Below are 25221 nucleotides of genomic sequence, written 5' to 3' on the forward strand. Positions count from 1 at the left end.
GTGACTACATGCCCGATTACATCTACCTATTCTTCAGGAGGGAGCTCATTCACGTCTGTGTTTACTACCTTATCTACACAGACCCTGACATCAACTTCAACCGTCTGCACTTCATGTGAAAGCAGTGTCGCCGCTGCATCTACTTCTGCTACACCTACCTCATCACCAAGGCCATCTACATCATCAGCAGAAGGAATATCTGTTATCCCGGTTCCATCTATACCAGTTTCTTCAAGTTCACCAGCACCGGTCAGCTCCACGGAGGGAACTACCACACTGGTCACGTATGAAACCGTGACTACGTGCCCGATTACATCGACTTATTCATCTGGAGGGAGCTCTTTCACGTCTGTGTTTAGCACTGTGTCCATTCAGACGTTGACTTCTACATCTACTGTTTGCACGGCTTGTTCGCAGAGCAGTGTTGCGCCTACTTCGGTGCCGGTTTCGGTTCCTGCGTCGCCGAGGCCACGGCCTAGTTCGTCGGTGTTGATATCGTCTGCACCAGTCTCGTCTGCGGCAGTCTCCTCTACTCCAGTCACGTCTACTGAAGAAGGTACCACCACGTTGGTCACTTTTGAAACAGTCACTACCTGTCCGATTACATCTACCTATTCCTCTGGAGGAAGTTCTTTCACATCGGTGTTTACTACTTTATCTACACAGACCCTGACGTCAACTTCGACTGTCTGTACGGCTTGTTCGGAGAGCAGTGTTGCGCCTACTTCGGTGCCGGCTTCGGTTCCTGCGTCGCCGAGGTCACGGCCTACTTCATCGGTACTGATCTCGTCTGCATCGATCTCGTCTTCACAAGCTTCTTCAACGCCGGTTGCATCTACCGAGGAGGCTACTATAACGTTGGTCACTTATGAAACAGTCACTGCCTGTCCGATTACTTCCACCTACTCATCTGACGGAAGCTCTGTTACCTCTGTCTTTAACACTATGTCTACTCTGACATTGACATCAAATTCCACCGCTTGCACGAATTGCCAGAGTGGATCTAGTTCATTGTTGCCGGCTTCGTCGTGGACTTCAGTTTCGACATCTTCATCTATCCCAGCTATCCCGGCTTCCTTGTCGAGTTCTACGCCCGTTTCAACACGTGCTTGGGTACCGGCTTCAATGCCAGCCTCGACACCAACCCCGACGCCAGGCTCTTCGCTGTTATCTTCTCGAGATGCTCCATCTTCCCTCGATGATGATGACATTACGCTAGTTACTTATGAGACTACGACTAACGTCCCTAAGACTTGGTACATACCGTATCAAGGACTTGTCTTAACTTCAGTGCTTGACACTGCCTCTACACTTACCCAAATCTCTACCTCGACTATCTGCACTTCATGCGAGAGTAGTGTTGCTGCGACTCCAACTACACTTTCCAAGTCGACTATTAGCCTGGAATCTGTCTCCTCCGCCACCGAATCCCAAATAACAACCTCCACTACTTCCTCTCTGTCCTCATCTACCGCAAGCACGACCTCCGCCGACACGGAGACGGAGCCCTGGTCGCCGACGTGGGTTTCTTCGACTAGCAGCGATGGCTTGGATACACCATCCGCAACGCCGAGTTCGTCGTCATCTGCTGGGAAAGCGGCGAGGGTTGAGGTTGGTCGGGGAGTGGGGGTTGGCGTTGTTGGGGTTGTTTTTGTGGAATTGTTGTTTTAATTGTTTTGTGATTGATTGTTATATATCCCAGCATGGTGTGCAGTTTTTGTTGATAGTTTTATGTGATAATATTTGAATAGACATACATACATGTATACTCCGGAGTACAAGTACATATAGAGAGTTCCCCACATCTCCTCCACATTCATCGGAGATGTAGCAATGACGTATTAGGGCTGCTGCTGACTGTCAAAAGCAATGATAGTTAGTGAAAATCAAGTTTATTTAATCTTATCGGAATCTCCAATGATGCATTTCACGTCACCTACTATAATCAGGGGTGGATATAATCATTGGTACCCCGTAGTTCTATATATTCAATGCTAGTACCTTACCTTACTACTAACACTAACACCCAATACTCGAACCACCCAAATTGACCTCGCAATCACAGAAATGCCCACAATCCAAGCCCTCGGCGCCGCAACCGTACTCCCCCGTTCCCCTTCCCCTTCCATCAAACAACATAGTAACGTATAAAAGAAATACTAAAACAAATTAACGCGACAGGCAAAAGGAACCCGCCCCTACCAACAAGACGCCTACACCATCCTCCCACCAAAACAATTCCTCCCCAAGGCCGATAACAATCTCGCCTTTTTTGCGGTTTATGATGGGCAGTACGTTTCTTTCCTTCCCCATACCCCTACCCAACGTACAACCCAAATCAATCAAAACTATATATACTAACTGAAGGGTAGCGGCTCAGACATCGTCTCAAAACACGCCTCCCAGCACCTCCCCTCCCTCCTCACATCCTCCCTAACATCCTCGGCCCTTAACCCCGAAAGTTACGAAAACGCAATAAAACACGCCATCCAAGAAGAAGAGGAGTTAATAGTGCAAGCGTTCAAAAACGGCGAAGAAGACTACGCCTTCGCTGGCTCAACGCTAGCACTCGTATTACTCGATTTAAAAAGTGGGGCCCTTGTTACTGGGAATTTGGGGGATTCAAAGGTTTTTCTGGGTACGCTGGATAATGAGGATCAGGTTGAGGATGTGGTATGCAACTACACTTTTAGTTTCTATGAGATGGGTGATGAGATGCTAATAAAGAATGTATAGAAATGTCTAACAAAATCCCATAAACCTGCCTCGCCCGATGAAAAACATCGTATAGAAAATGCAGGCGGGGCAGTTCTTCAGGATCAGCATGGAATACCGCGGATTGGTACCCCTCCTTTCCCACTCCCTTCCCTCCCCTACACCCCAAAAGTAATGGGAACTAAATGCATGCAGGAGCCCTGAACATGTCCCGCGCCCTCGGCGACCTTGAATACAAAACACCCTTTACGAATCTCTCCGCCACGAATCCCGACACGCACGAGGAGAATCCGCTTACGAGAGAACAAGCTCGTGCGGGAGTGGAACCGTCTGAGCAGCAAGGCAACTTCCTCTCCTCTGAGCCGGATATTACCCGCATCAACCTCGAACAAGGAAAAAAGTACGTCTTGGCACTGGTGTCGGATGGCGTCAGTGATAGCCCGAAAGTAGATGATGAGGGGTTTATCCAGATGTTGGCAAAGGGATTCACCAGCGGAATGAGAGGAGAGGCGGTTGTTAGGAAGGTGATAGACGAAGTGGTGGAAGGTGTTCAAAGTGATAATGCGACTTGCGTGGGTGTTTTACTTCAATAGTCATTACTTTGTAAAATGACGAATCAAGGAATGAATTGCCAATGGGTATTACGGCTCGTATAAAATACAGAACACACACTGCTCGTAACATAGCATACAGAACGCCAACTGAATAAAAAGCATACCGTCATATCTATACAAAACGAAGCTAAAGCCACCAAGCTACCGCACCAACCAAACCAAGCATCGACATATCAACTCCCACAACACGGCCGCCATTCTCCTTGGTAGGTGTGGCTGCTGCAGCTGCAGACGACGTGGCAGAGACGGTAACAATTGCCGTAGCAGTCTGGAGGTCAGTTCCGGAGGTACGGCTGGTAGCTGTCGCACTGTACGTCTGACCCAGAGTAGGAAGAGAAGCGCTGGGATCCACGGACCAACCATCGGCAGTCGACGACGGACACTGAGGCGGCGTGATGGTCGCGGTCGACTTGGCGTACTCCGCAAGAGCAATGCCAGTCGGGTGCAAGGTGGCCCATTGCTTCTTGAGGTTGTCAAAGTCTGGCTGGACCGGTGTCGGCGTGCCCTTGCGAGTGAAGCCGTCCTGAATCAGAGTGTTGGTCGGAGCGGCACCCTTCACAGAGGGCCCGTAGCTGATCAAACCGTAGTCATTGGTCTCCTCGATCCACTCGTAGACAATGGAGCCAGACCAGGTGTCTCCCATCTCATGACCAAAGATGGCCGCTTGGTCGTCAAACGTGCGGGGACGATGAGTGTTGCAGCCGGTTTCGGAGAAGAAAATGGGGATTGGATAGTTCGAGGCATTCTTCTGGAGAATGTTGTAACCAGACTGGATGTAGCCCGAGGCACCACACCACTCATAGGCGTTCAGACCGAAAAAGTCCAGACGATCACGAGGATCCTTGCGACAAGCCAGGTATTCCTGGAGCATGGGACGGAGTTCGGCGATATCCGCGGCAGAGTATCCGACGGGGACCGGACGGTACCCCTTGTGGTCGCGATAAGCCTTGATATCACGGGCCGCGGCCAAGACATACGGAGCAGCGGCGGATCCCTCCTTGGTCGTGATGACTTCGTTGCCGACAAAGACGCCACCGGTGTTGTCGAACTTTTGGAACTCATCGAGGACAGCCTTGAATCGGTCAAACTGTCTCTGAGTCCACTCGGGGTGGGTCTAATTCGTTAGCTGGCTGTACAAGTGGAGAATTAGACTTGCAAACCGTACCTGCTCGATCTGAGTGTCAAAGGTGTCGAGATCGACAAACAAGTAAATGCCCGCATCCGCAAACGCATTCATGCAGCCAGTGTGGTCGGCAGTGGGATCGACATGGTATACTCGGATGCCGTTGACGCCCAACTCGGACATGCGAGTGATGTCGCGTTTGCATTGATCCGTGTCAATGAGCGGGTCATCGGGGACGAGCTGATAGGCGATGCCTGGAGCAGTCAGCAGGTGGGTCACGTCAGAAGTTAGCAAGACGATCACCTTTCATGTAGTACTGAGTGCCATTCTCGTAGAAGAACTTGGAACCAACGGCGTTGATCTTGTCGATGGCAGCATGGGCAGTCGGGACAAGACTCGCGAGGAGCAGCGATGCCGCAGACCACGAGGTCAGAGAAGAGAGCATTTTTGAAGGGATCTGATAATCAGAGGATGATCTTCAGCGTGGTGGAAGGGGTAGGATGTAGAGAAACAATGTGGAGCCGATAAATCTGCAGAACGTGCGTAGATCGGGAGGATGGAGAGAGGATGGGAGAGAAGAAGAGAGGAGGCGAGAGGAATGCGAGAAAAAGGGAGTTCCCCGGGTGTTATGGCATTCCAGGAAGGAGCAGGTTGCCGTATCTGGCAGGGTGGTCAACTACAGGAAGGAAGGAGCAAGGGCTGTCGCGGAGCCGAACATGGAAATTGGGACAACAAACATCAGCCAGCATAATCATGTACCCGGTATAGTTAGATCTGTATAGCATTGGTTCTTCAGTAGTAGTACATGTAAAGTGTTCATCGTAGAACATTTTAATCTTTTGTGTCTCATCTCCAACGCGTCTGGGGAAAGGTGCAGTGCAGATGCACATGATATACTTGAACATGGCGGGTACTACATGTCCATAGCTCGGATGATGTCAATCAGAGTACATACTGTTCGTACCGGAGTACTGTACATAGTATAACGCCATGTGTTTGCGATCCTGCGAGGGCAACCAATTGCATATCGGAGATGAAGCAGAATCTGAGGCAATAAGAGATTTGGCCCGGTAATGTGCAACAGTTGGAGGAGAAACGCGGATGTTTCACGTATATTGACATAGCCGTCGCACATTCATAGGGTTGTCCAGGATGCAGTCTAGGATTGTGATGGTATTCATGAAACTATCTCAGTGTACTCCGGAGTAGTGTGTGGTACTTGTGCTCTCGATATATCGCTCAATATGAAGACACTGACTGCTGTTTGAGTATCGTTTGAGTCAGGTTCAGCCAGGTTCAGCCAGGTTCAGTCAGGTTCAGTCAGGTTCAGTCAGGTTCATCTTCAACGGTATCTATTACGGAGTACTGGTTTCATAGATACCAGACATAACATAACAGTACAAGTGAAGTTGAGGTATGGATAAATCTGGAATCTGGTTGTCCGGTACAAAGTCACCTGATCTATGTCTGAGGCATACACACTAAACCCCATATAGTAAAAGCACTCTCCGTGACCCCCTGAAATCGCGATCGTCCCCAGCCCAAGCGTGATTCCATATTGCCCACTCATCTCATTGCCAGCAGGACTTGATCGATCGGCAGTTGGATTCTTGTTTTTGGAATGTCCACGGACACCTCCGCACAGTCAGTCAATAAAAGTACGGAGTAATAGTACGGGGTAGTAAATATTAATAGGTTGCCACTGTATAATTAGAATAAACTATACAAATGAATAGGAGTATTGATATACCATACTACCACTACTGCTACTACAGTAGGATAAGGGTCCAAAAATAAAATACCGTAATCTTAACAAACGCAAAAAGACCCGACCAGACCCTGGAGCCCCACATGTGTTCGTAAGTTCCGAATCCACTGACGAAAATTACGCCCCTTAATTGTCCAATGAGATCCTCCTTCAATTTCCGCTATAGTCTCCTAATCAGGAATAGGTACAGTAACATTGGTAATACCACCGTCACACCACGCAGAAGTGAAACGACGCCTGTGTAATGATCAGCGAGGCTTGCGTGGATGACGTGCCTCACCTGACGGGCCGCTTTCGGACTCTGTGCACACTACACACTAGTTTAAATAGTGCTTTGCCTGCGCTTTTTCCATCGCGATTCTAGTCCCTTTTCTTTGCGACTCCTTTACCCTGTACGATATAAACTCTTATATCTCGAAACATTCGTTTGTTCATCACTCGCGATTCCGAATGATGCGATCCATGGTTCTGTCCGTCTCCAACGGTATTCGACATCTTGCTATTCGTCTCTAATTGGTCAACTCTCGGTTTCCATTTTCGTCGCGGACGTCACCATCGCCGTCACCATCGCCGTCACTCGTTTCTTATAAAACTACCTTGGAAGGATACAATCGTTATTGCTGCACAATTAAGGAGGATTCATCATGTCGACTGGAATCGTCTCGCCGTTTCAGATCCCCAGGAAACACCTGGAGGATCTGGCAAACAATAATGCCTTCACCGCGGTCAGGGAACACCTGCGCCGCCAGGAATTAGGAATGGATGCTCCAAGGTAAGCATTGCCACTGATATATAGAGGTGTGGATAAATGCTAATAATAATGTATAGCTTCTGCTCTCACCATCGCGATTCCTGCTCCCACCAAGACCAAGAGTCTTTCCGTCTCCACCGTGACATTATCCACACCCTCCTCGTCCCCTTATTCCTCCTCCACACCCAGGCCTCGCGCATTGCGACTAGTGTCCTGCCCAGTTCGCGGGCCACAGAACCTGAACGCGCTTTCAAGGGCGAAGCTCGCAGTGCATATGCATGGCTGCACTGCATCCTGAGCGAGGAACATGATTGGTACCTGACTGAACGTTGCCCCGCCTGCATCGTGCTGCATGTGATGCACTCCGAACCCACCATCCGATTCATCGCGGTCGCGTGCCTCCTTTCCGGCCACCTTCAAGGCCACGACGTGCCTGTCGGGAAGAGACGTCTTCCGTCTTTCGACTTCTGGCTTGAGACATTGGAGACTGCTGTGCGCGAGGATACCTTCTGGGGTGACGACTTCTGGCCCGAGATTGAATACCGTGCCTGCAGTCTGACCGACGGGGTCAAGCAGCTGGCAATGCAGTGTCTGGAGCTGCAGTCTACCGCAGAGCAGCGGGAGTTTGAACAATCGCAAACGCAAGTACATACCGTTAAGCAGACCAACTGTGCCTGGAAGCAAGTGCCAGTTGCTGCCGAAGACCAAAAGCGGCTCAAGATGAACAACTGCTTCATGCAAAGCCGCCGTCACCAGCGATTCCATGTCCGCAGTGTTGACTCTCGGAGAATAAACATGACGTGAACCATCGGTGCGCGAGACCACTTTGGTCTTGCTTGCTATTCTTACAACCCCTTCGCCAAAGTCGCCAGTGACACGGCTTCACAACATACTCGCTTCTGAGATATGCAAGGCACTATCCTAAGCCTACGCAGCGAGCACCGACTCAAGAGACCGACGTATCGACTGGATCGATATTCTTCGTTTCTCCATCCGTCTCCCACGCTTCCGTCTCATTGAAGCAACTCAATGACCACACGTCGACACGCAGCATCTGAGACTGCGACCCCTACGCCGATACGGGCGGCACGACATCAGAGTGTGGAGGAAGTTCTCTCAAACGAGACATGACAGCGACCATGGTCGCGAGGATCTGAATTGTTTTCAGTTCCGATAAAAGCTCTACCTACATACCTAATTATCCTAATCTCATAATAACCACAATAATGATAATCATCCAAAATATTATTTTACTCTAACTACCAATACCCCGCTGTAGTTCAATTTGCCATAGACCAATCTACCAAATACGGGTGACAAACAAAGCACCAGTTGGAGCCTCATCTATTCTCCAATTCACCTGTTCTTCACTTCTCAATTCCCTATGCTTATACCATCCCATCATAATATTCGCATATTCTATCAAAAATACCCGTACAAGTCTGAGCTGACCAGTTGTAGCTATGCCATCTCGCCTGCATACCACCAGCCGCCACCATGAAGCGACGATCAGCCTCAGCCATACGAGATACATGAACACGATTACCCCTAAACCAACCTCCCCCATGACCACCACAAATAATAACAATAACCATGAACAACAACACACCATGCCTAGACCTTCCAATACGCCTTCCTCAACTTCCACACCTTCTCCAGCTGTTTCTACTCCCTAGGGAATGTGACAGACGACGCCTCAGCAGCATCTCTGTCATTCAATACTCCCTTTGGTCAGGTGATCCATGAGTGTATAGTTGGGTATTGCAATGCGACGGCTGATTGCATGCGTCTTGAGGAGTATGATAAGGGGGGGTATGGGTTGCAGTTGTTTCCGAATATTGGGTTCAGGGCGGGAGGCTTGTCGCGGGACGCATGGATTGCCTCTTGAGCCTAATGCGGATATTGCGGGGCCGGGGTTTTGTATTCTTTCTTTATTATGGTGGTGGTGGTGGTGGTGGTGGTGGGATGAATTGGGCTAATGAGTGCAGGCTTTGATATCGTATGTTATGCAGGCGAGTATGGTTTTGTATATTTGGTTGGTTGTGCGGGTTCTCGATTATCTTCCTGCGACTTGTGATTTCTTGACTAGGTTATTTGATAAATCCGGCCTGAAAGAAGCATATCGCAATCGAATTCGTGCACATCTCATCGAAAAGGCTGCCAAACATCGCTTAATAGCCCGCTTCGTCCTAGTCGAGTTCCAAGAAACACAATGCTACTTTATGATAGCCATCCAACTCGCCTCCATCCTAGCACTCTCCAGAACCCCCGACATCTTCGATGCTAGTAATCTATTCCAGCTCGTGAGGGACATCCTAACAACAAGATGCGTGTCACTGGGAGCAAACGTCCCCATCACCTTCGGCCTGTGGCTGTTGTATAAACTCGACATGGAGTCGTGGTACACTTTATTCTGCTCTAGTATTACTGTGCTGCTGTCCATTGCTACGTTCGCCATGAGCAGTCATTGGAATTTAAAGCCGGATAGTCTGGCGTTATCTGAGAATAAGGTGTTTGAGTGTGGTGGACAACCGCCGCCGCTGATTTGGTGTGCGTTTGAGGATAATTATAAGTTTGGGAAGTCGACGGTGGAAGTTACGGTTCCTCATGCGGTTTCGCTGGCTTGTTTTGTGTTGCTTGTGTTGGTGCAGGTTAGTCCGTGGAAACGGCATGCGAACAACCAGTTTTCTCGCACTCACCAACGGGGCACGACTTTGAAAGGATTGATTATCTTTATCGAACTCGGTCTAGTCACAATGGTCATTCTATACCCATTGATCGTCCTTGGCCTGGGCATACTAGACATGCCAGTGATGGTCGATTTCAGCGGCTGGAACTTCGGCCAGGTCATCGCCGTATCCATCTGGGTACCAGTGATATTAAAATACTTCTATTGGACAATCTGTAAGCCCCTCTCTACCCCCAATCCTCTTCTATTAAAATAGGAAAGTCCCTGACCGTCCAGTCGGCGTCGAGTCATACTCGGCTACGCGGATCCCGCTACCCTACAAAATCACCAACTCGGAGTATCTACCACTCCCAATGGACATACTACACGAGAAATCGTACTCGTTTAACCCTACCACAACCGAACTGCGCCCGATGAAGAGGACCACGACCAGCCGCACGATGTGATCCGTTCCGGCGTTCCGCGTGTCATCGCAGCCCGGTCCGGCCGAGTTGGGTTGGCCAGACATGATTATCTCCGCGTACTCGTTTCACAAGGCCATGGACCGTGTTGCGATGGTCAATGGTGACACGCAGTCTGCTACATGAACTGGAACGCATGGAAGGGCCGTAGGCGAAAGATGATGATGAGATAATCTCGCATGGAATGATCGTGCTTAATTTCCGAGACCAATGCACTACCCACACACACATACACATCTATGGATCCGTTCCAGAAGAATCTGCAAATCCGCCACCGATTCATGATCCGGGACCGACATTGCCATCCATTAATTCCAGACGGACCGTGAAACTGGATCGGTTTCGCTGGTGTTCAATTACTTCGAGACAGGTTGTCCACCAATTGAGTCGTGCCATTGAGTGCTGGAAATGCATGGAAACCATGGAAAGTGAAGGGCTCAGAGGGCTGTCATGTGATATGATTCTCGTAGAGGACGGACCAGTGGAAGGCTCTGGGTCTGGGTCTGGCCAGATGGTGGCCCCGACGGAGATTTCTAGGGATCGATCTCGACGTCAGCGTGACTGCCAAGTTTGTACATGTACACGTACTTGTACTGTGAGTAAAGAATTGCATCTATTCTATAGAATCTACTACATACTATGTACTCCGTAGTGACCTATATCTATGTCTTATAACTACTCTACTATTATGTATGTATTCGGTACAAGTAAAATCTCCAGTGGAAAAAGTATTGCCTCGTGGGTGGGTCAGATCCAGCCACTAGAGCCAATAAATTGACAGAAGACTGCTGGTCTAGACTGGTCTGTGGGGTCTAGGCGCGGCGAATGCGACTAGCCGGATTGGGAATACTGGACAGGATATTGAGAGAGAGAGAATATTATAATATTGTTAGAATAGAGAGTATTTGTGTGTGAATAGGTATAGAGAACAGAATAGAATAGAGATAAATAGATAGATCGATAGATTATAGTAGTAGTAGTAGTAGTAGTAGTAGTAGTAGTAGTAGTAGTATATAGTGAATATCTCTGGCCATGACTGCCGCCGGTCTAGACCGATAGCCAGGCTGTAGGATCCTTGGGTCTGCTTGTTTGGCTGTGACTGACCCGGCGTCATTCCTCTCTTTCATCTCTCTTTCTCTCTCTCTCTCATATTCTCTCTCTTTCCCACTCTCTCTTACTCTCTCTCTCTCTCTCTCTCTCTTTCCCACATTTTCCATACAATCCGTATCATCTCGTGTCATCTCGAAACATCCGATTCGACTTCGACTCGACTTAACATCTCGGCTATCGACCTATGGCCGTCTAATCCTCCCTCGCCCCTATATCGCCTTCCATCTCCCCTCCTCCATGCCCATGCATCACTTGCAGTGCCATGGCCCTTTTCCACCTTTCTCTATGCTACCAGAAAGCCCCATCGTCTCTTCGTCGCCGACCTCCTCGTGTGCCTCTGTAGCCCAGCAACCACAACCACAACAGCAATCCCAACCCCCCCGAAGAAACCTCAAACGTCGAGCCTCACAAGGCTCCATCCTCACAAAACCCTCCTCCGTCTCCCGCTTCCTCTCCCGGACTTCCGGGCCCGGTTCTCGAACCCTCTCCGTCGATTCACAAATCCGTCTCTCCGCCGCTCCCTCTACACCTTCGTCGTCTCCTCCTTCGCCGAATTTTTCCCCCGGTATCTGGAAAGGGGAATATCCATCTGCTCTCCCGCCGACGCCTCCGGACGAACACGATTGCCACGTGGAGTGGGATCCCAAGACCGGGATGCTTTTGCTCGAGCCGCAGATTAATCAGGTTCAAGGGCCGGGCTTGGACCAGCCTTTGGATCAAGGTCCGAATGTGAACGTGAATATCAATATGAATATGAATATGGAGAATGCTGGTCGCCCGCCTCTTACGGTTGATGGGTTGAGTAGTCCGTCGGATCAGTTGTCTAGTGCGGCGGCTAGCCCGGGGTCGACGGAGATGGATGTTGATTATCATACATGGTTGGAGAATGGGATTGATGCTGCGAGTATGTCGCCTTTTCTTTTCTTTGTTTGTGTTCGAGTGCTAACGAAATAGTATCGGAACTTCCGTTTCTAAACGGACGCGGGGAAGCAGTCAAGATTGTATCCCAGACGCTTCCATATCCTCGTGCTTCGGATAAATCGGTTACTCTTCCTACTCATGACAGCGTGTTCTCTGCCATGGTACAGGCTGTTCAGAATCATATGCAACAAGGTCAATCTCCTTATATTAACATTACCCATGCCGTTCCGGAGCAGTTCAGTCTCTCCAACCTTCCCACTTCTCCACCAAGTACCCCGCTATCTGCCGGCGAGGATTACTTCAACTCCACCATTTTTTCTAATGCGGCCGTGGTGTCGACGTACCATGACTTCCGGGGCCCTGTTCTTGGGATACAGGAATCGCACTGGCCCATGCCCGTGGTACCCCCGCACACGGTCCAACTTTCTGTTCTAGAGCGGTATCTCCCTCCGTCATCCTCTCAAGAGCATAAAGATCTCTTCTCCTCCAGCCGTCCGTCGTACTTGGTCGACCGGATTTGTGAGCTTTCTCCGAACGGTGGTTCGCTACTGTTCATCTATCCCACCAAGCGAGGTGGTTCTACTTTCAAGTCGCAGTATCTGGGTCCAATTCTTGATCCCCTATTGCGACAGCTAGTGGTGGTAAACGAGCTATCAGCCGATGTCTCCCGTTCCCTAGGCCGACTGGCCTCTGTCTCGCAAATGGACGACTTTGAAACAATGAAGTCAAACCTATCCCAACTATGCGAGGACCTGAGTGCACAGTCCGCGAACTTCAGTGTTGTCGACGCACGCAAGGGTAACGCTCATTTGGACCGCAATCTCTGGACAGAATGGTACATTCACCAAGAGAAAGCCCGCATGAAGGAAGTGCTCAGCTTGTACTGGCAGAACGGCCGTCGACTGCCTGTCAACAAGACTAGCACGTCTTCGAATATGTTCTTGGCCGATAAGGAAGTTACTTCGGCTATGCTTCTGGGTGATATTCTCGATGGTATTCGCAGACGGCCTTATGGTGAGGAGAATGAGCATCAGGATGGGGTTGAACTTGGGGTTTTTGTGATTCGGAGATCACAGTGATTCTTTTCCTCTCTCTCTCACTTTTCTTTTGCATCTTTCGATTTAATTTCTTGATGATTTTCTATTGCTTTATACGGTACGAACATGACGGCGCACGGAGGATCGGATCGAAGTTTCACTGGTGGCTGGACCCTGGAACGAATTTGATTGATTCGGCATTTTTCTTTTTGCTTCTGCTTCTGCGTCTGCGTCTGCGTCTGCGTCTGCGTTTTGGACATGAATACCCTTTTTCTTGTGTTATGGTGTCACGGGTGTTTGGAATGGTTTTCTTTTTCAGGTGTATACAACGGGTCGGATTTGACTGGACAGCTACGGACAGGTTTATTGATCTGGTATGGATATGTATGATAAGATTGATGATACTGATACTACAGACTACTACTACTACTACAGACTTATTGTATGATTGCTATTCAATGACAGATATTTGATGAGTTTGTGTTTGCTTGTAGACCGGAGTTGTTCGGAGCGGAGTAGTCTCGGAAGACGCACAGCAGCGTCAGAGTCTTGTATGTGTATGTTGTGTTTGCTATGGTTAATAGTAATTGAACAGATATTTTAATCCTCTCATAATCATTCAATATCATAACTATTAAGTTGGCAGGCCAGTCACAGTGAAAAAAAAAAAAAAAAAAAAAAAAAACGGCATGTGGGCGGTCAAATACTGCCGGCGCCATTCCACATCGGGGGTAATCCGCCTCCATCGCGAGTGTTTCTTTCGCTTCGCTTTCTGTGATCTCCCCGTCCTCTCGTATGTGTGTCTATTTCTGCTAGTTCTTGCTTGGGCATACTTGCAAAGACGCATTTTGGACCTTCATTTCAATCTACTTGTCTTTTTCTATTTGGTTTTACCTTTTAGCACTGTCGCTGACGGACCGGACTGAGAGGAGAGTACGACAATGGCCTACTCACCGGCCCCAACATCACCTACCTCTGGCCCCGGAGCCATGCACCCCTTCCTTCCAATCCATCCCCATCGAGGAGCTCAATCTCCCAGTCCTCCACCCACAAACGCAAACACAAATGCACCCGCACCCGCACCCGCACCCCCAACCACAACCAACGCAAACACCAACGCAAACCCCCCAATCTCCAAACGTGACAAACGCCGCAGCGCCCTCCAAGAGCGCCTTCAAGATCTAACCGCCTCCTTCTCCCAGAACCGCGACGCCCAGTTCCGCCAGCAGCTACATGCCCTGCAGTGCGACATGACGCTGATCAACAACGCGGACCCCTATGTGCCGGGGCCGATGCCGGATTCGGCGGAGGAGGTTGCTAGGCTTGTGGAGGGGACTGTTGGGGGTGGGGTTTTTGGGAGGGAGATGGCGGGGTTGTCGGGGATGTGGTATTCGAGGTTTGTGCAGGAGGTTAATGGGGTCAAGGAGGAGAGGGATGGGGAGTTGGCTATGTTGGTGGTATGTTTCCTTGCCAGGGGTGCTCTGTGAAGAGAATGAGAGAAGAGCTAACTGGCGTAGCACCGCCATGAAAATAATCTTGAACGATTCCGTCGGGAGCATGCGTTTCGGAACCATTTCGCCGCTGAAGAGTATACTAATTTGTCGTCGACGCTGCGGGAGCGGTTGGTGCAGACGATTACTGGGAAGAAGGGTCGGTTGATGAGGGAAAAGGAGCAATTGGACATCGCGGATACCAATTCGCTACTCCTTCATCCGAACCAGTTCAGTATCACCAACCCGGCTAGTCCTGGTGGGGTCCATGGGAATCGCAAGACCAGACATACTCGTCACCGCATGGATTTGGATGAATTGGGCAACGGGATTGGACCGGAGGTGTTGAATAAGAGGAAGCGAAAGGCTCCTGAGGATGATGTGGGTTCGCCGGTGCGGGATGCAGGCTCTGCGGAGCGTGCTAAGGCTAGTGCTGCTCAGCACCAGCCGCCGCCTAGTTATTCGCTGCAATCGTTGTTCACGGATAAGGAGCTGAGCTCGCATGCCAATCTGGCTCATATTGCTACGATTCACTTCTTCTCGACTTCCAAGCGGGGGGAACAAGGGGGTGTTGGGACGAGCAATAATACCGATGCGGATGATGCGTCTGGCGCAGGGGACCATACCGGTCAGGAAGACAACGGTACTCCGGCCACTGATATGGTCCGAACGGCAAGTCAGAACTTCCACGCGACGCGATCCACCCGCACGCACGGTAACAGCGCCCTCAACGCTCTCGCCGAGCTGTCAGACAAACAAGCAATTCGTCCAAACCTCCCCTACCACCTCCTAACAAACCACCAACCCCGAGTCAACGCCAGCGCCCCGCCACCACCACCACTAATGAACGAAGAAATGGAAGACGACTGGTCGCGCATGGAACGACTACACAGCAAGCCAGCAGGCTGGGTGGACCGCAATCTAATTGAGGTACTTCTCGAACCTGGTCCGGAACAAGTCGACGGGGTGCCGCAGGATCCGCACAGGTTTAGCATGTTGCACCCGGACTTTCCTGCTACGATGGGGGTGCATTGGTATCCGCTTAGAAATGACCGGGATCGGGCGGAGATGCTGGGGGGTAGTACGACAAGTAATAAGAGGACGAAGGCGTGATTGTTTCCCTCCTAGTTGACTCAGTTGATTGCTTCGTTTACATTTTTTTTTTTTTTTTTTTTTTTTTTTTTTTGTTATTGGTGCTTTGCTTGCTTGGCGTTGGTATCAGCATTGGATAGGCTGGCGTCGTTGGTTCCCCTCTTTCGGATTTAGTATAGTATTCCTGATTTATAAGAATGTATCTACCTACATAGTATAGTCCTACAATAGACATTGTTGATTGATAAGTCCCTGACGTCATCACATCCAAAAGCACGCCATGTATACAAGCGGAGTGATTAGAAATGCAATTGTCCGAGGTAAAATACATATATAGCCGCATCCGAGATCACCAACATCGCATCAGCCAGCATAATCACCACCATCACTATCACCACCATTCCATCTTACCAAGCTCAAGCCTACACAATGTCCACAACTACAACTACCACAAGCACAAGCACAAGCACAACCACTCAACTCCAAACAACAGAGGACATCCCCGTCCCCCGCGGCCCCATCAGCGCAACAATATCCTTCGTCGTCCCCTGGCCCACCACCCCCCTCAACCAGCTCTACAACTACGTCGAAGACCCACCCACGGGCACCCCAAAGCACAACTTCGACGAAGTCCCCTTCCAAGTCAATCTAACGGATATCCGCGGCACCGAGGATACATATACCCTCGACGACAACGCCTTCACTGTGCTTAAGGATGTACACACAGATACAAGCTATCAGACGTATGATGATGATAAAGAGGTGGAGAGGATATACTATCCTGAGGTTGAGAAGTTGTTGTTAGACAACGTCCCCGGCGCGCACAAGATCGTGATTTTCGACCATACGATTCGCCGACAAGGGCCTGGGGCAGCAAGACAACCCGTGAACCGCGCGCATGTTGATCAATCACCTGCCGCGGCTGCGGAGCGCGTACGCATCCACGTCGATGATAAATCCGAAGCAGAAGAGTTACTCAAAGGCCGCTTCCGGATAATCAACGTCTGGCGCCCGATCAATGGCACCGTCGTCTTTGCACCACTAGCACTCGCTGATGTTAAAAGTATCCTCCCCGAACGAGACCTGGTGAACATCCAGCATCGCTATCCGCATCGTAATGGGGAGATCATGGGTGTCTTGCATTCTGATGAGCAGCGGTGGTTGTATGTTTCTGGTGTTGAGGGGGGTGAGAGGTTGTTGTTGAAGTGTGCGGATTCTTTTGAGGGAAAGGATCTTGGGGATAGAAAGGGTGGGGTGGTTGCGGGAAGGGCGCCGCATAGTGCGTTTGTGGATCCGAGGAGTGTGGAAGGGGAGGGGGGGAAGGCTAGGGAGAGTATTGAGGTTAGGGCGTTGGTTTTTGGGTAGCTTCGCCGGGGTACTGTTCTGAGGAGGGTTATGTACCGGGGATAGGGGGGCGGGGGGGGTGAAGATAGGGAAAATGTTCCGAGTTAGGGCTCGTCATGTCATTGTTGGGTCAGTGGGGTCTTGGTCATGTTGATATAATGTTTGATATTATTGTATCGAAATGCATTTGCAGTTAATATCATGTCACTGAATCTATCCTTAAACCCTACTTCACTACAGTAGTCCACTCCAACTCAATCAAACAACAGGCATGCTCAAGCTCCGCACAATCCTCAAAACCATCCCCACGATCACAAACACAGCCTCAAAACCAAGTATAACAACCGCAATGGCAACAACAAGCAACACCATCCTCTCATCCCCCCTCCTCCACCAAACAGCCACCCATCAACTCCGCGCCTACTCCATCCAAGCCGCCGGCCCAACCTACCACCTCCGCATCCTCGACTCCATAAAAGAAGACCACCGCGAGATAATCTCCTGCGGGGAGCGCATTTTACAATCAAACGATGCGGATGAACAGACGAGGGGGCAGAATATGTTTACTTGGGAACTGGCTAGACATGCCGTTGCCGAGGATTTGGTGGTGTATCCTGCTATGGAGAGATATCTTGAGGGGGGGAGGGGGAGGGAAGTGGCGGAGAAGGATAGACAAGAACATCAAGGGGTATACGCCCTGTCCTAGGATCTGATCTCTGGTATGTCTGCAATGACGGTGCTGATAAATGATATAGATCAAGAACCAACTACACACCTTCCAAACCCTCAAACCCTCCGACCCGCGCTTCCGCCCAACCCTCCAATCCTTGTTAACAGATTTTAAATCCCACGCCTACGATGAAGAAACTACCGACGTCCCCGCTCTCGACAAAAAACTCTCGCAAGAAGAATCGGTGGGTTTGAGTAGAGCGCTTGACAGGACCAAGATGTTCGTGCCGTCGAGGAGTCATCCTGGGGTGCCGAGTAAGGGGCCGTTTGAGAGTGCGGTGGGGTTGATGATGGCACCGGTGGATCATTTGGGGGATTTGTTTCGGAAGTGGCCAGGGAGGTAGCTTTGTGGGGGTAGGGTTTGGGGGTGAGGATTCAGATGCTACCATTCCAATATCATCTACAGATACACAGCTGCACGGAAATTGCTATTCAAATCAACATTGTTCCAACAAACGCAACAAACCACCATCTGCCATATCATGTATCTCCAAAAGCGTGAGTTGATATGCGTGTTGTGTTGGCTGTCCCCTGGACATCCTGGAAAGAAATTAGCCTTGTATTCCTGCATATATCCAGACAATAATAGCGAATGGAATTTAATATCTCCGGTGCCGCCAGTGGCGGGAATATCCTCTGCCGAGGAACTGAAGACTTGTACTTTCAAGCTATTGAGTGCCGGTCAACTAGGTAGGTCAATCCCAGTTCATGGGTTTGGCATTTGGTTCACTGGATTCACATCATGCCCTCATGTTATTGAACACCCAGGAAGAATGGACCCTTCTTTATCAAAGTAGCCCAGATATTTTCACGGGAGAGTAGGGTTGTTGTTGCATGTGCTGCACGTGATATCATGTGACCCATGGTGCTGGAGACAATTGTTATTTTCTCTTGAACTTTGTCAGTTCAGTCATGGCACAATGTAATCTCAGAATGCTATCTATCAAAAAGACACAACCACTTGTACTGCATACTTGTACTCGTACTCTACGCATACTTGCACAACAGACTAACCAGCCACCCATAACTCTGATCCCTGCAGCTTATGCGCAGCTAGTCAGACTAGACTCAGCTGCGGGTTTTCCGACGAATTGAAGAATGGCCGATCTCATTAATTTCATTTGCTATGACTGCCGACCAATGTTTCTAATTATTCTTCAGCCTCATCTCCATTTCTCTCGAACTGACTCCTGCTAACATGCGTTGACAGCCCGTTGATAGTCGGCGCTTTGTCCAGTTTTATTTTACATTTGCTTCGTCTCGCTCTCTACGGAGGATTTGTTGGATCTGAAACATCAGTCGCAGGATGTAAATGCCTGCGAAAATGCGCGACTCAGATCCCTCCGCCGATTCCACTGATTCAGGGGATATCTCACAGGCACATCAGAATACCAGCGAAATCGACTACTCTGGTGCGGATTATGCGCATTCAGATGATGAAGATAACCCTCTTGTCCAACAGAAGCAGCGCTCACCCTCCCCTCCACCACCGGCATCGGTACCGCGATCGCGAACACGATCGGTGCGATTCGCAGCGCCAGAACCTTCCGAGACCCCTCCGAATAATTCGCAAAATTTAAAACCGAGGAAATCGCTACTACAACGCCTGGCCTCCGTTAAACGGCCGAAACCGGATATCCGCGCGACCATCGACCCCCGCAGAGATCGATACTCGGTGCTGGAACTAGATGAGGTGCATGATGTACCCCCGGAGGACATGCCGGGTGCGGATATTTCGTTTTTCGAGGGATTTCATGGACAATATCAGAACGATGCCTTGTTGAAGGATGAGAAGAAGGGCCATGCCCGTACGAAGTCGGATGGCTCTTTCACTGAGCGTTCAGGCAAGCTGAGTCTTGAGATACACCCCATGCTGCGATCGAAGAGTATGAGACAACAGGGACAGGATTTGGCCAACAAGACAAACACAATTGTTTCTGTTGATCAGCGCGCTGCGACGGTTGACTTGAGTGTGCTGGAAGGTATGGGGTCACCATCAGAGTCGGATTCGCCAAATCTTGGAAAAAAGACGGCGACGAACTTCAGCTACTTTTATCCTCGCGATCCAGAGCAGCCGAATTGGAGGCCACTCTCGATGAGGAGTGTTTATATCGTCATACTGGCTGTTTTATCGCTAGTCCTGGCGGGTGTGCAGGAGTATCTCTGTCAGAATTCTGGTATCTTGGAAAAGAAGGGGAGCGGCATGATCCCGTACAACGAGGTAGCCGACATTCCCGTGTGGCAGTTCTTCTGCTGGAAATACCTCCCCACGCTTGTGACTGTCGCATACGGTGTGCTGTGGCAGGTTACCGATTACGAGGTCAAGCGCTTGGAGCCGTATTACCAGCTGTCGCAGCCGACCGGCAATACTGCAGAGAAGAGTCTCAACCTGGACTACGTGACTATGTGGTCGTACTTTGTTCCAATCAAGGCTGCAAAGTATCGACATTGGTCGGTGTTGGTCTCTGCTATCGGGACGATTCTAGCCACAACTGCTGTGCCGTCGCTGCAGTCTCCTAGCATCAAGCCTGTCGGAAACCCTGCGTGCGGTCCTGGGCCTAACATCCCAAAGCCGGGTGATGATGAACCGTGCGATGCTGACTTCAAGTATTTCCTTCGTGTTGAACCTGTTTGGTCGCGGCTGGTCACGTCGTGTCTCATTCTTGTTGCTGTCCTCGCAATTGTGCTGTTTTTTCAACTGCGTCGCAAGTCGGGTCTTCTTAGTGACCCGCTTGGAGTCGCTGGTATCGCAGCCATGGCGAACCGTTCGCATATCCTGGCTGAATTCCAAGGAATGGACGAGTCGTTACATGATGACATCCACAAGCAACTCCAACACCGACGATACATTCTCTACAAATCCACCATCTGGCAGGGCGAGTACACAGGCATAAGCGAAGACGAATCTGAAACAGAGAAACCACTGAAACCACCAAACCCGCAACCCATCATCCTCCGCCCAGTCTGGCTAATGGCATTCATCATCTTCATGATCATCTGCCTCCCCTTCGTCCCAGCAATCACCTACGACCCCCGACTAAACCACGTCATCCGCAAATTCCCCTGGCTCCCTGTGCTAGTAGCCACACTCATCAAACAGCTCTGGGCCACGCTCGAATTTAACGTGAAAATGATGGAACCCTTCCACACCCTCACGAAAGGCAACGCCCGTCCCGAACAAACCCTCACCCTAGACTACCAAGGCACGCCCTACGGGGTTATCCTTTTCAAGTCGCTGCACAATCACCACTGGCTCGTCGCGCTAGTCGGCCTGGGCTCCATCCTCTCCGATCTCCTCACAATTACCTTTTCCTCGCTCGCCGTGAAGACAGAAACTCGACACTCCTTCTACTCCTCCTCCATCCTCTCCATGGCCATCGTGGTCTTCATGATCCTCTCCGCAATCCTAATCTTCATCCGCCGCCGTCGACCATTCATGCCCCGCCAACCATCTACCATCGCTTCCATCCTCGCGTTCATCCACCAATCGCGCATGCTGGAAGATTTCACAGGCACGGAATTATATAATAACCGGGAAATGACAGACATGCTCGTCAGCAAGGGTAAACGGTACGGACTGGGATGGTTCAGGGGACGAGACGGGAGGATGCATTGTGCGGTTGATGAGGAGCCGATGGTGAGTCGGTTTGTGTGGGGGGTTAGTTATCGGAGGGCTAGGGCGCCTTGGGAGGAGGATGTTTAGCCACTTTAGTCGCTGTACTAGTCGCTGTATGAGGTACGGTGGTTAGGACGGTTAGGGTTTGTCCCGGTTATGCCATTAGTGGTAACTATCAACTAATATTAAATGATCACTCGGACGTCACCAACTTTAACTTAATCGTAAAGTATGCTGCCGATGATCTACTCTGCTCAACTTTCAATAAGTTGGTATAAAATCTCAATCTCGATCGATCTTGATCTCCGACACGTCATGTTGGAGTTGAAATGCATAATCCTCGATTACCACAATATTCGATAATCATACAATCCTGTTTTCGCGAGCAATCTCATACAATATAAGAATGGCACCAGTTCAGACAAGTGACACAAACAATCACTATTCACTCCCGACAGAACCTACAAACCAAGTTTACATAAATATCCAACAAAATCCCCCAATACCGCAACGGCCAAGCCGTGCACTACAAGCCCGTCGGAGGTAAACACACACCACGCTTCAACAACCCAAAATAAAGCCCTACTTCCAATTCTTTTCCTTATCATATACTAACCGTCAACTGTGAAGGCCCCGACTCTCGCACCTCCGAAAGCATCGGCACCATCCAATCCATCCTCACCGAGCCCGGTAGTCATGTAACAGATGGCTGAATGGTGTCTATTATTTAGGTGTTGAGTATAACTAGGTCTTTCGTTGTATAGTTAGTAATGTTTTCGTGTAGTATATGATATGAGCATAAAATGGTGTATGGTGCATGTAACATGAGGCTTTGTGCCTATTAACTACTGATAAATACAAATATTACCAGTCTTGAGCTGAACTCAACCCTCTTTATAATTTTTATTCGCAAAATATACTAAAATACATTAATGAACCTAACTAATCGCTAATAGGATAAATCCAACCCAATCCACCCACTCTTCCATGACACCTTGCGTGATGATAACAAAACAAAAGAGAAAAGGAAAGCGAGGTAAAGTATTATCCTCTAAGGATCATCATAGTGTTGCGTTGCAAACAATATAGTAGAAAGCAAAGTAAAAAATGAGAATACCACCTGGATCCTGCTGAAGAAGTATTATATTTATTCAGACTGCATCTCATTCAGAGTCACTGCTGTGAATATAATCATCCTGATAATCTGGATAATCAGGAGTATCAAACTCGATCATTGAATACGACGGAGACGGACTGTCTCGGCCACTGGTATCAGCAGAAGATGATCCAGGAGCAGCATAAGCATCAACCTTCTCCTCTCGTTTGGGAGCACGCTGGGCCCGTGAAAATTTCTCTGGCGCAGAAAGCTGACAATGGACTTCAATCCCCGCCCTCTTTATCAATTCCCCAAACATCCCTTCAACTCCCTTTGCTGACGGCCTTACGCCTGGATCTCTGCTTAGCATTCCTCGAGAAACCTTCAACATCCCCAGCACCCCGACTCCGAAGACTGCGAAGTCGGATTTGCGCTTTTTCTCCGCGTCCTTCTCTAGCAAGGATATCCACGAGAATACCTGATCTGCGTTACGATCGAGGTGGAAGGATGAATCCGCAACGCCGCCGCCACGCCCCGCGGTGCGGTTTTTTGCGCCGCGGTGGTGCGTGAAGGATGAAAGCTTGCGTTTGCAGAGAATAGTTAGGATGTCGAGGGTTATAGCGGCTAAGGAGAAGATATCTGAGGCTGTGGCAGTTGCTGTAGCTGCGTGCCAGGTTTGGATTATTGTGTGGTTGTTTGTATTATTTAGGGATTGGTCTGTGGTTGTTGTTGTTGTTGTGGTGGTGATTGTGGAGAGAGGACGGGTAGAGGCGCCAGAGGAAGATGATGAAGAGGCGATGGAGGGGGTATAGAAGATTGGTCTTTGTCTAATAGATGGGAGGATTCGCTTGCGGGAGTTGGTGTTGTTATTGCTGCCGTCGCTGGAGGCGGAGGAGGCGGATGAGGTTGTTGAGAGGGCGAAGGAGAATCGGGCCCGAGGGGAAGTAACTCGGATGGCGGTGTCTTGGGATCCTACTGAGTCGGATCTGATGGTTGTGTTTTCAGGGTTGGATGGGCCCCGTATTTTGGGGAGGTTTAGTTTTGCGGATTTCATCGACGGCCTGCGTGCCGTGCGGCCCCCGGATGGGAGGAGGAGTGGCTGATGGGGTTGGGTGTCTTGGACTGCAGCGGAGCGTTGCCAGCGTTCTGGAGCGCCGTACTGGTATGCCTCGACGTCGTCGACTTTCAGTGGGGGGAGGAGGGTGTCCAGTTCTTCGAATTGGCCGAGGAAGATGCGGAAGTCAGCGTCGATGAGGATGTTGGAGGGGCGGATGCCGCGGTGTGGATGCCCATGCGCATGTAGCCATGCCAGACCATTGGCTAGACAGTGCGGCCAGTTGACGAGGATATAGCGACGGTGGGCTTTTTCTAGACGTTTGAAGGTAGGCGGCGGATCTGTGAGGAAGGATAGGAGTGTGCGTTCATAGTGTCCGTTGAAGAGGATGCAGACGGTTTTGTCGATCGCGCTATAGTATGATGCATAGGTGGAGAAGACATGATCGTGGGCCAGTCGTCTCAATGAACGAATCTCCTCCAGCACCTCGTCCTCTTCGAAGAAATGCGGCGCGGCGCCAATGGTGACCTGTGTGCGGAGGTAGATTCGACACACAGCACCTGCTAGGACGACCTTTTCAACGCCCTCCTTGGCTAATGTGCTGTCTGTCCGTTGCACCTCAATGGGTACACCTTCGTTGGCTGTGAACTTGACATACTCACCCCCCTCAATTCCCCGCACGGTGAAGCGCCATTGGGCATGGAAGAACTTTGCATCTAGGGCCGGGTTGTCACCATCCGGAGAGAGGTGAAGAAGGTCAATGCTATGCGCGGCAAATGGCAAGTCGACATCATCCACAGAAGCATCGACAAGAGCAAATATCCGCTCGGGAATACCAATGTCCGCGAGTATAAGAAACAATCGTCCAGCCTTGGTGACAATCCAGTCGAGATAAGACTCACTGGTTAGACCCTCGCCCCATGGTAGCGGGGCGACCAGACGGGGCAAGCAGCTAGGAGGTAACTTGCTGACAATGTATTCGGGGTTCAGGGCGGCCTGGACGCGGTCAGGAGGCCACCAGAGAGAAGTGGTGGAGGACATGATGTAGGCATGGCGAGTCGACGGGGAATGGCGTGATGGGAAGTATAAGAGCCAGAGCAGGATGATATCTAGTGGCTTACAGAGGAGGCCGTTAGCAAATGATATATCTCAGCACCTGTCAAGCTGACTTGACTTACAGGAAGGAATTGCTCTTATCGAGTCCGCAAGGGATTGGGCATTATTTATTGGTTGTTTGCTAGATATAGGACTGATATACAAGGGAACTGATAGAGTCAAAAAGGGAATAGGAAGAGAGGACAAAAGATGAGGGGACAATAGCAGACAACGTGACCTAGTCATGTGAATCCTTCATCCTATTCTCCTCTGACTTTCTCTCCATATCCCTCGGCGGTTCTCTTTTTCTCCGTGTTCAGAACGACCCTAAAGATACGAACGAGTCTGTGCTAGAAGCCAATCAGATGCCATGTGCCTATCTTGGAGATAGACGATCCTGATAAGACCTGTCAGCTGGGAAGATGACAACTAACGACGATGTGATTGATACACTTCTTAAGTACACAATTAACTATGTTCATGCCTAATCAGAGTTTACAAAATTCCAATTCCTCA

At 49.9% G+C, this 25221-nt stretch overlaps 10 protein-coding genes across 10 annotated transcripts; 8 read left to right on the forward strand and 2 right to left on the reverse strand.

Moving 5' to 3' along the window:
- Window positions 1-8: 8 nt before the first annotated feature.
- Window positions 9-1671, forward strand: ASPGLDRAFT_33196 (extracellular serine-threonine rich protein; the record flags this gene model as incomplete). The annotated part of the gene is made up of 2 exons (XM_022544274.1): window positions 9-115; window positions 171-1671. 2 exons carry the CDS (start codon window positions 9-11, stop codon window positions 1669-1671), a joined length of 1608 nt encoding a protein of 535 aa, XP_022404181.1.
- A 396-nt stretch (window positions 1672-2067) lies between these two features.
- Window positions 2068-3308, forward strand: ASPGLDRAFT_33197 (PP2C family serine/threonine-protein phosphatase; the record flags this gene model as incomplete). Its single annotated transcript, XM_022544275.1, has 5 exons — window positions 2068-2100; window positions 2182-2291; window positions 2373-2673; window positions 2737-2842; window positions 2911-3308. The coding sequence occupies 5 exons, from the start codon at window positions 2068-2070 to the stop codon at window positions 3306-3308; spliced, it is 948 nt and encodes a 315-aa protein (XP_022404182.1).
- Window positions 3309-3456: 148 nt separating this feature from the next.
- Window positions 3457-4897, reverse strand: gel6 (putative 1,3-beta-glucanosyltransferase; the record flags this gene model as incomplete). Its single annotated transcript, XM_022544276.1, has 3 exons — window positions 3457-4443; window positions 4495-4706; window positions 4756-4897. 3 exons carry the CDS (start codon window positions 4895-4897, stop codon window positions 3457-3459), a joined length of 1341 nt encoding a protein of 446 aa, XP_022404183.1.
- Window positions 4898-6581: 1684 nt separating this feature from the next.
- ASPGLDRAFT_1182396 (uncharacterized protein) lies at window positions 6582-7983 on the forward strand. Its single transcript, XM_022539944.1, has 3 exons — window positions 6582-6992; window positions 7049-7606; window positions 7653-7983. Exons 1-3 carry the CDS (start codon window positions 6865-6867, stop codon window positions 7693-7695), a joined length of 729 nt encoding a protein of 242 aa, XP_022404184.1. The 5' UTR covers window positions 6582-6864; the 3' UTR covers window positions 7696-7983.
- A 797-nt stretch (window positions 7984-8780) lies between these two features.
- On the forward strand, window positions 8781-10206 carry ASPGLDRAFT_1182510 (uncharacterized protein). Its single transcript, XM_022539947.1, has 2 exons — window positions 8781-9875; window positions 9937-10206. Exons 1-2 carry the CDS (start codon window positions 8978-8980, stop codon window positions 10104-10106), a joined length of 1068 nt encoding a protein of 355 aa, XP_022404185.1. The 5' UTR covers window positions 8781-8977; the 3' UTR covers window positions 10107-10206.
- A 972-nt stretch (window positions 10207-11178) lies between these two features.
- ASPGLDRAFT_44060 (uncharacterized protein) lies at window positions 11179-13654 on the forward strand. Its single transcript, XM_022545939.1, has 2 exons — window positions 11179-12135; window positions 12186-13654. The coding sequence occupies exons 1-2, from the start codon at window positions 11469-11471 to the stop codon at window positions 13229-13231; spliced, it is 1713 nt and encodes a 570-aa protein (XP_022404186.1). The 5' UTR covers window positions 11179-11468; the 3' UTR covers window positions 13232-13654.
- Window positions 13655-13878: 224 nt separating this feature from the next.
- Window positions 13879-17178, forward strand: ASPGLDRAFT_72634 (uncharacterized protein; the record flags this gene model as incomplete). The annotated part of the gene is made up of 4 exons (XM_022549623.1): window positions 13879-13982; window positions 14346-14646; window positions 14707-15713; window positions 16227-17178. The coding sequence occupies 4 exons, from the start codon at window positions 13879-13881 to the stop codon at window positions 17134-17136; spliced, it is 2322 nt and encodes a 773-aa protein (XP_022404187.1). The 3' UTR covers window positions 17137-17178.
- A 286-nt stretch (window positions 17179-17464) lies between these two features.
- Window positions 17465-18188, forward strand: ASPGLDRAFT_119407 (HHE domain protein; the record flags this gene model as incomplete). The annotated part of the gene is made up of 2 exons (XM_022540046.1): window positions 17465-17803; window positions 17871-18188. 2 exons carry the CDS (start codon window positions 17465-17467, stop codon window positions 18186-18188), a joined length of 657 nt encoding a protein of 218 aa, XP_022404188.1.
- Window positions 18189-18924: 736 nt separating this feature from the next.
- On the forward strand, window positions 18925-21887 carry ASPGLDRAFT_44065 (DUF3433 domain-containing protein). Its single transcript, XM_022545940.1, has one exon. The coding sequence runs from the start codon at window positions 19169-19171 to the stop codon at window positions 21545-21547; it is 2379 nt and encodes a 792-aa protein (XP_022404189.1). The 5' UTR covers window positions 18925-19168; the 3' UTR covers window positions 21548-21887.
- A 461-nt stretch (window positions 21888-22348) lies between these two features.
- ASPGLDRAFT_1183101 (protein kinase domain-containing protein) lies at window positions 22349-25101 on the reverse strand. The gene is made up of 2 exons (XM_022539953.1): window positions 24789-25101; window positions 22349-24726 (listed from the first exon to the last, which is right to left on the reverse strand). The coding sequence occupies exon 2, from the start codon at window positions 24649-24651 to the stop codon at window positions 22624-22626; it is 2028 nt and encodes a 675-aa protein (XP_022404190.1). The 5' UTR covers window positions 24652-24726; window positions 24789-25101; the 3' UTR covers window positions 22349-22623.
- Between the last annotated feature and the right edge of the window lie 120 nt (window positions 25102-25221).

The sequence above is a fragment of the Aspergillus glaucus genome, assembly GCF_001890805.1.
Source record: "Aspergillus glaucus CBS 516.65 unplaced genomic scaffold ASPGLscaffold_4, whole genome shotgun sequence".
In the NCBI taxonomy this organism is placed as follows: domain Eukaryota; kingdom Fungi; phylum Ascomycota; class Eurotiomycetes; order Eurotiales; family Aspergillaceae; genus Aspergillus; species Aspergillus glaucus.

Coding starts and splice junctions, on each gene's coding strand:
- ASPGLDRAFT_1182396 (XM_022539944.1), top strand. CDS start 6,865: ATGTCGACTGGAATCGTCTCGCCGTTTCAGATCCCCAGGAAACACCTG. Junction 6,993..7,048: donor TTAGGAATGGATGCTCCAAG/GTAAGCATTGCC, acceptor AATAATGTATAG/CTTCTGCTCTCACCATCGCG. Junction 7,607..7,652: donor CAGCGGGAGTTTGAACAATC/GCAAACGCAAGT, acceptor TGTGCCTGGAAG/CAAGTGCCAGTTGCTGCCGA.
- ASPGLDRAFT_1182510 (XM_022539947.1), top strand. CDS start 8,978: ATGCAGGCGAGTATGGTTTTGTATATTTGGTTGGTTGTGCGGGTTCTC. Junction 9,876..9,936: donor ATACTTCTATTGGACAATCT/GTAAGCCCCTCT, acceptor CTGACCGTCCAG/TCGGCGTCGAGTCATACTCG.
- ASPGLDRAFT_44060 (XM_022545939.1), top strand. CDS start 11,469: ATGCCCATGCATCACTTGCAGTGCCATGGCCCTTTTCCACCTTTCTCT. Junction 12,136..12,185: donor GAATGGGATTGATGCTGCGA/GTATGTCGCCTT, acceptor CTAACGAAATAG/TATCGGAACTTCCGTTTCTA.
- ASPGLDRAFT_44065 (XM_022545940.1), top strand. CDS start 19,169: ATGCGCGACTCAGATCCCTCCGCCGATTCCACTGATTCAGGGGATATC.
- ASPGLDRAFT_1183101 (XM_022539953.1), bottom strand. CDS start 24,651: ATGTCCTCCACCACTTCTCTCTGGTGGCCTCCTGACCGCGTCCAGGCC.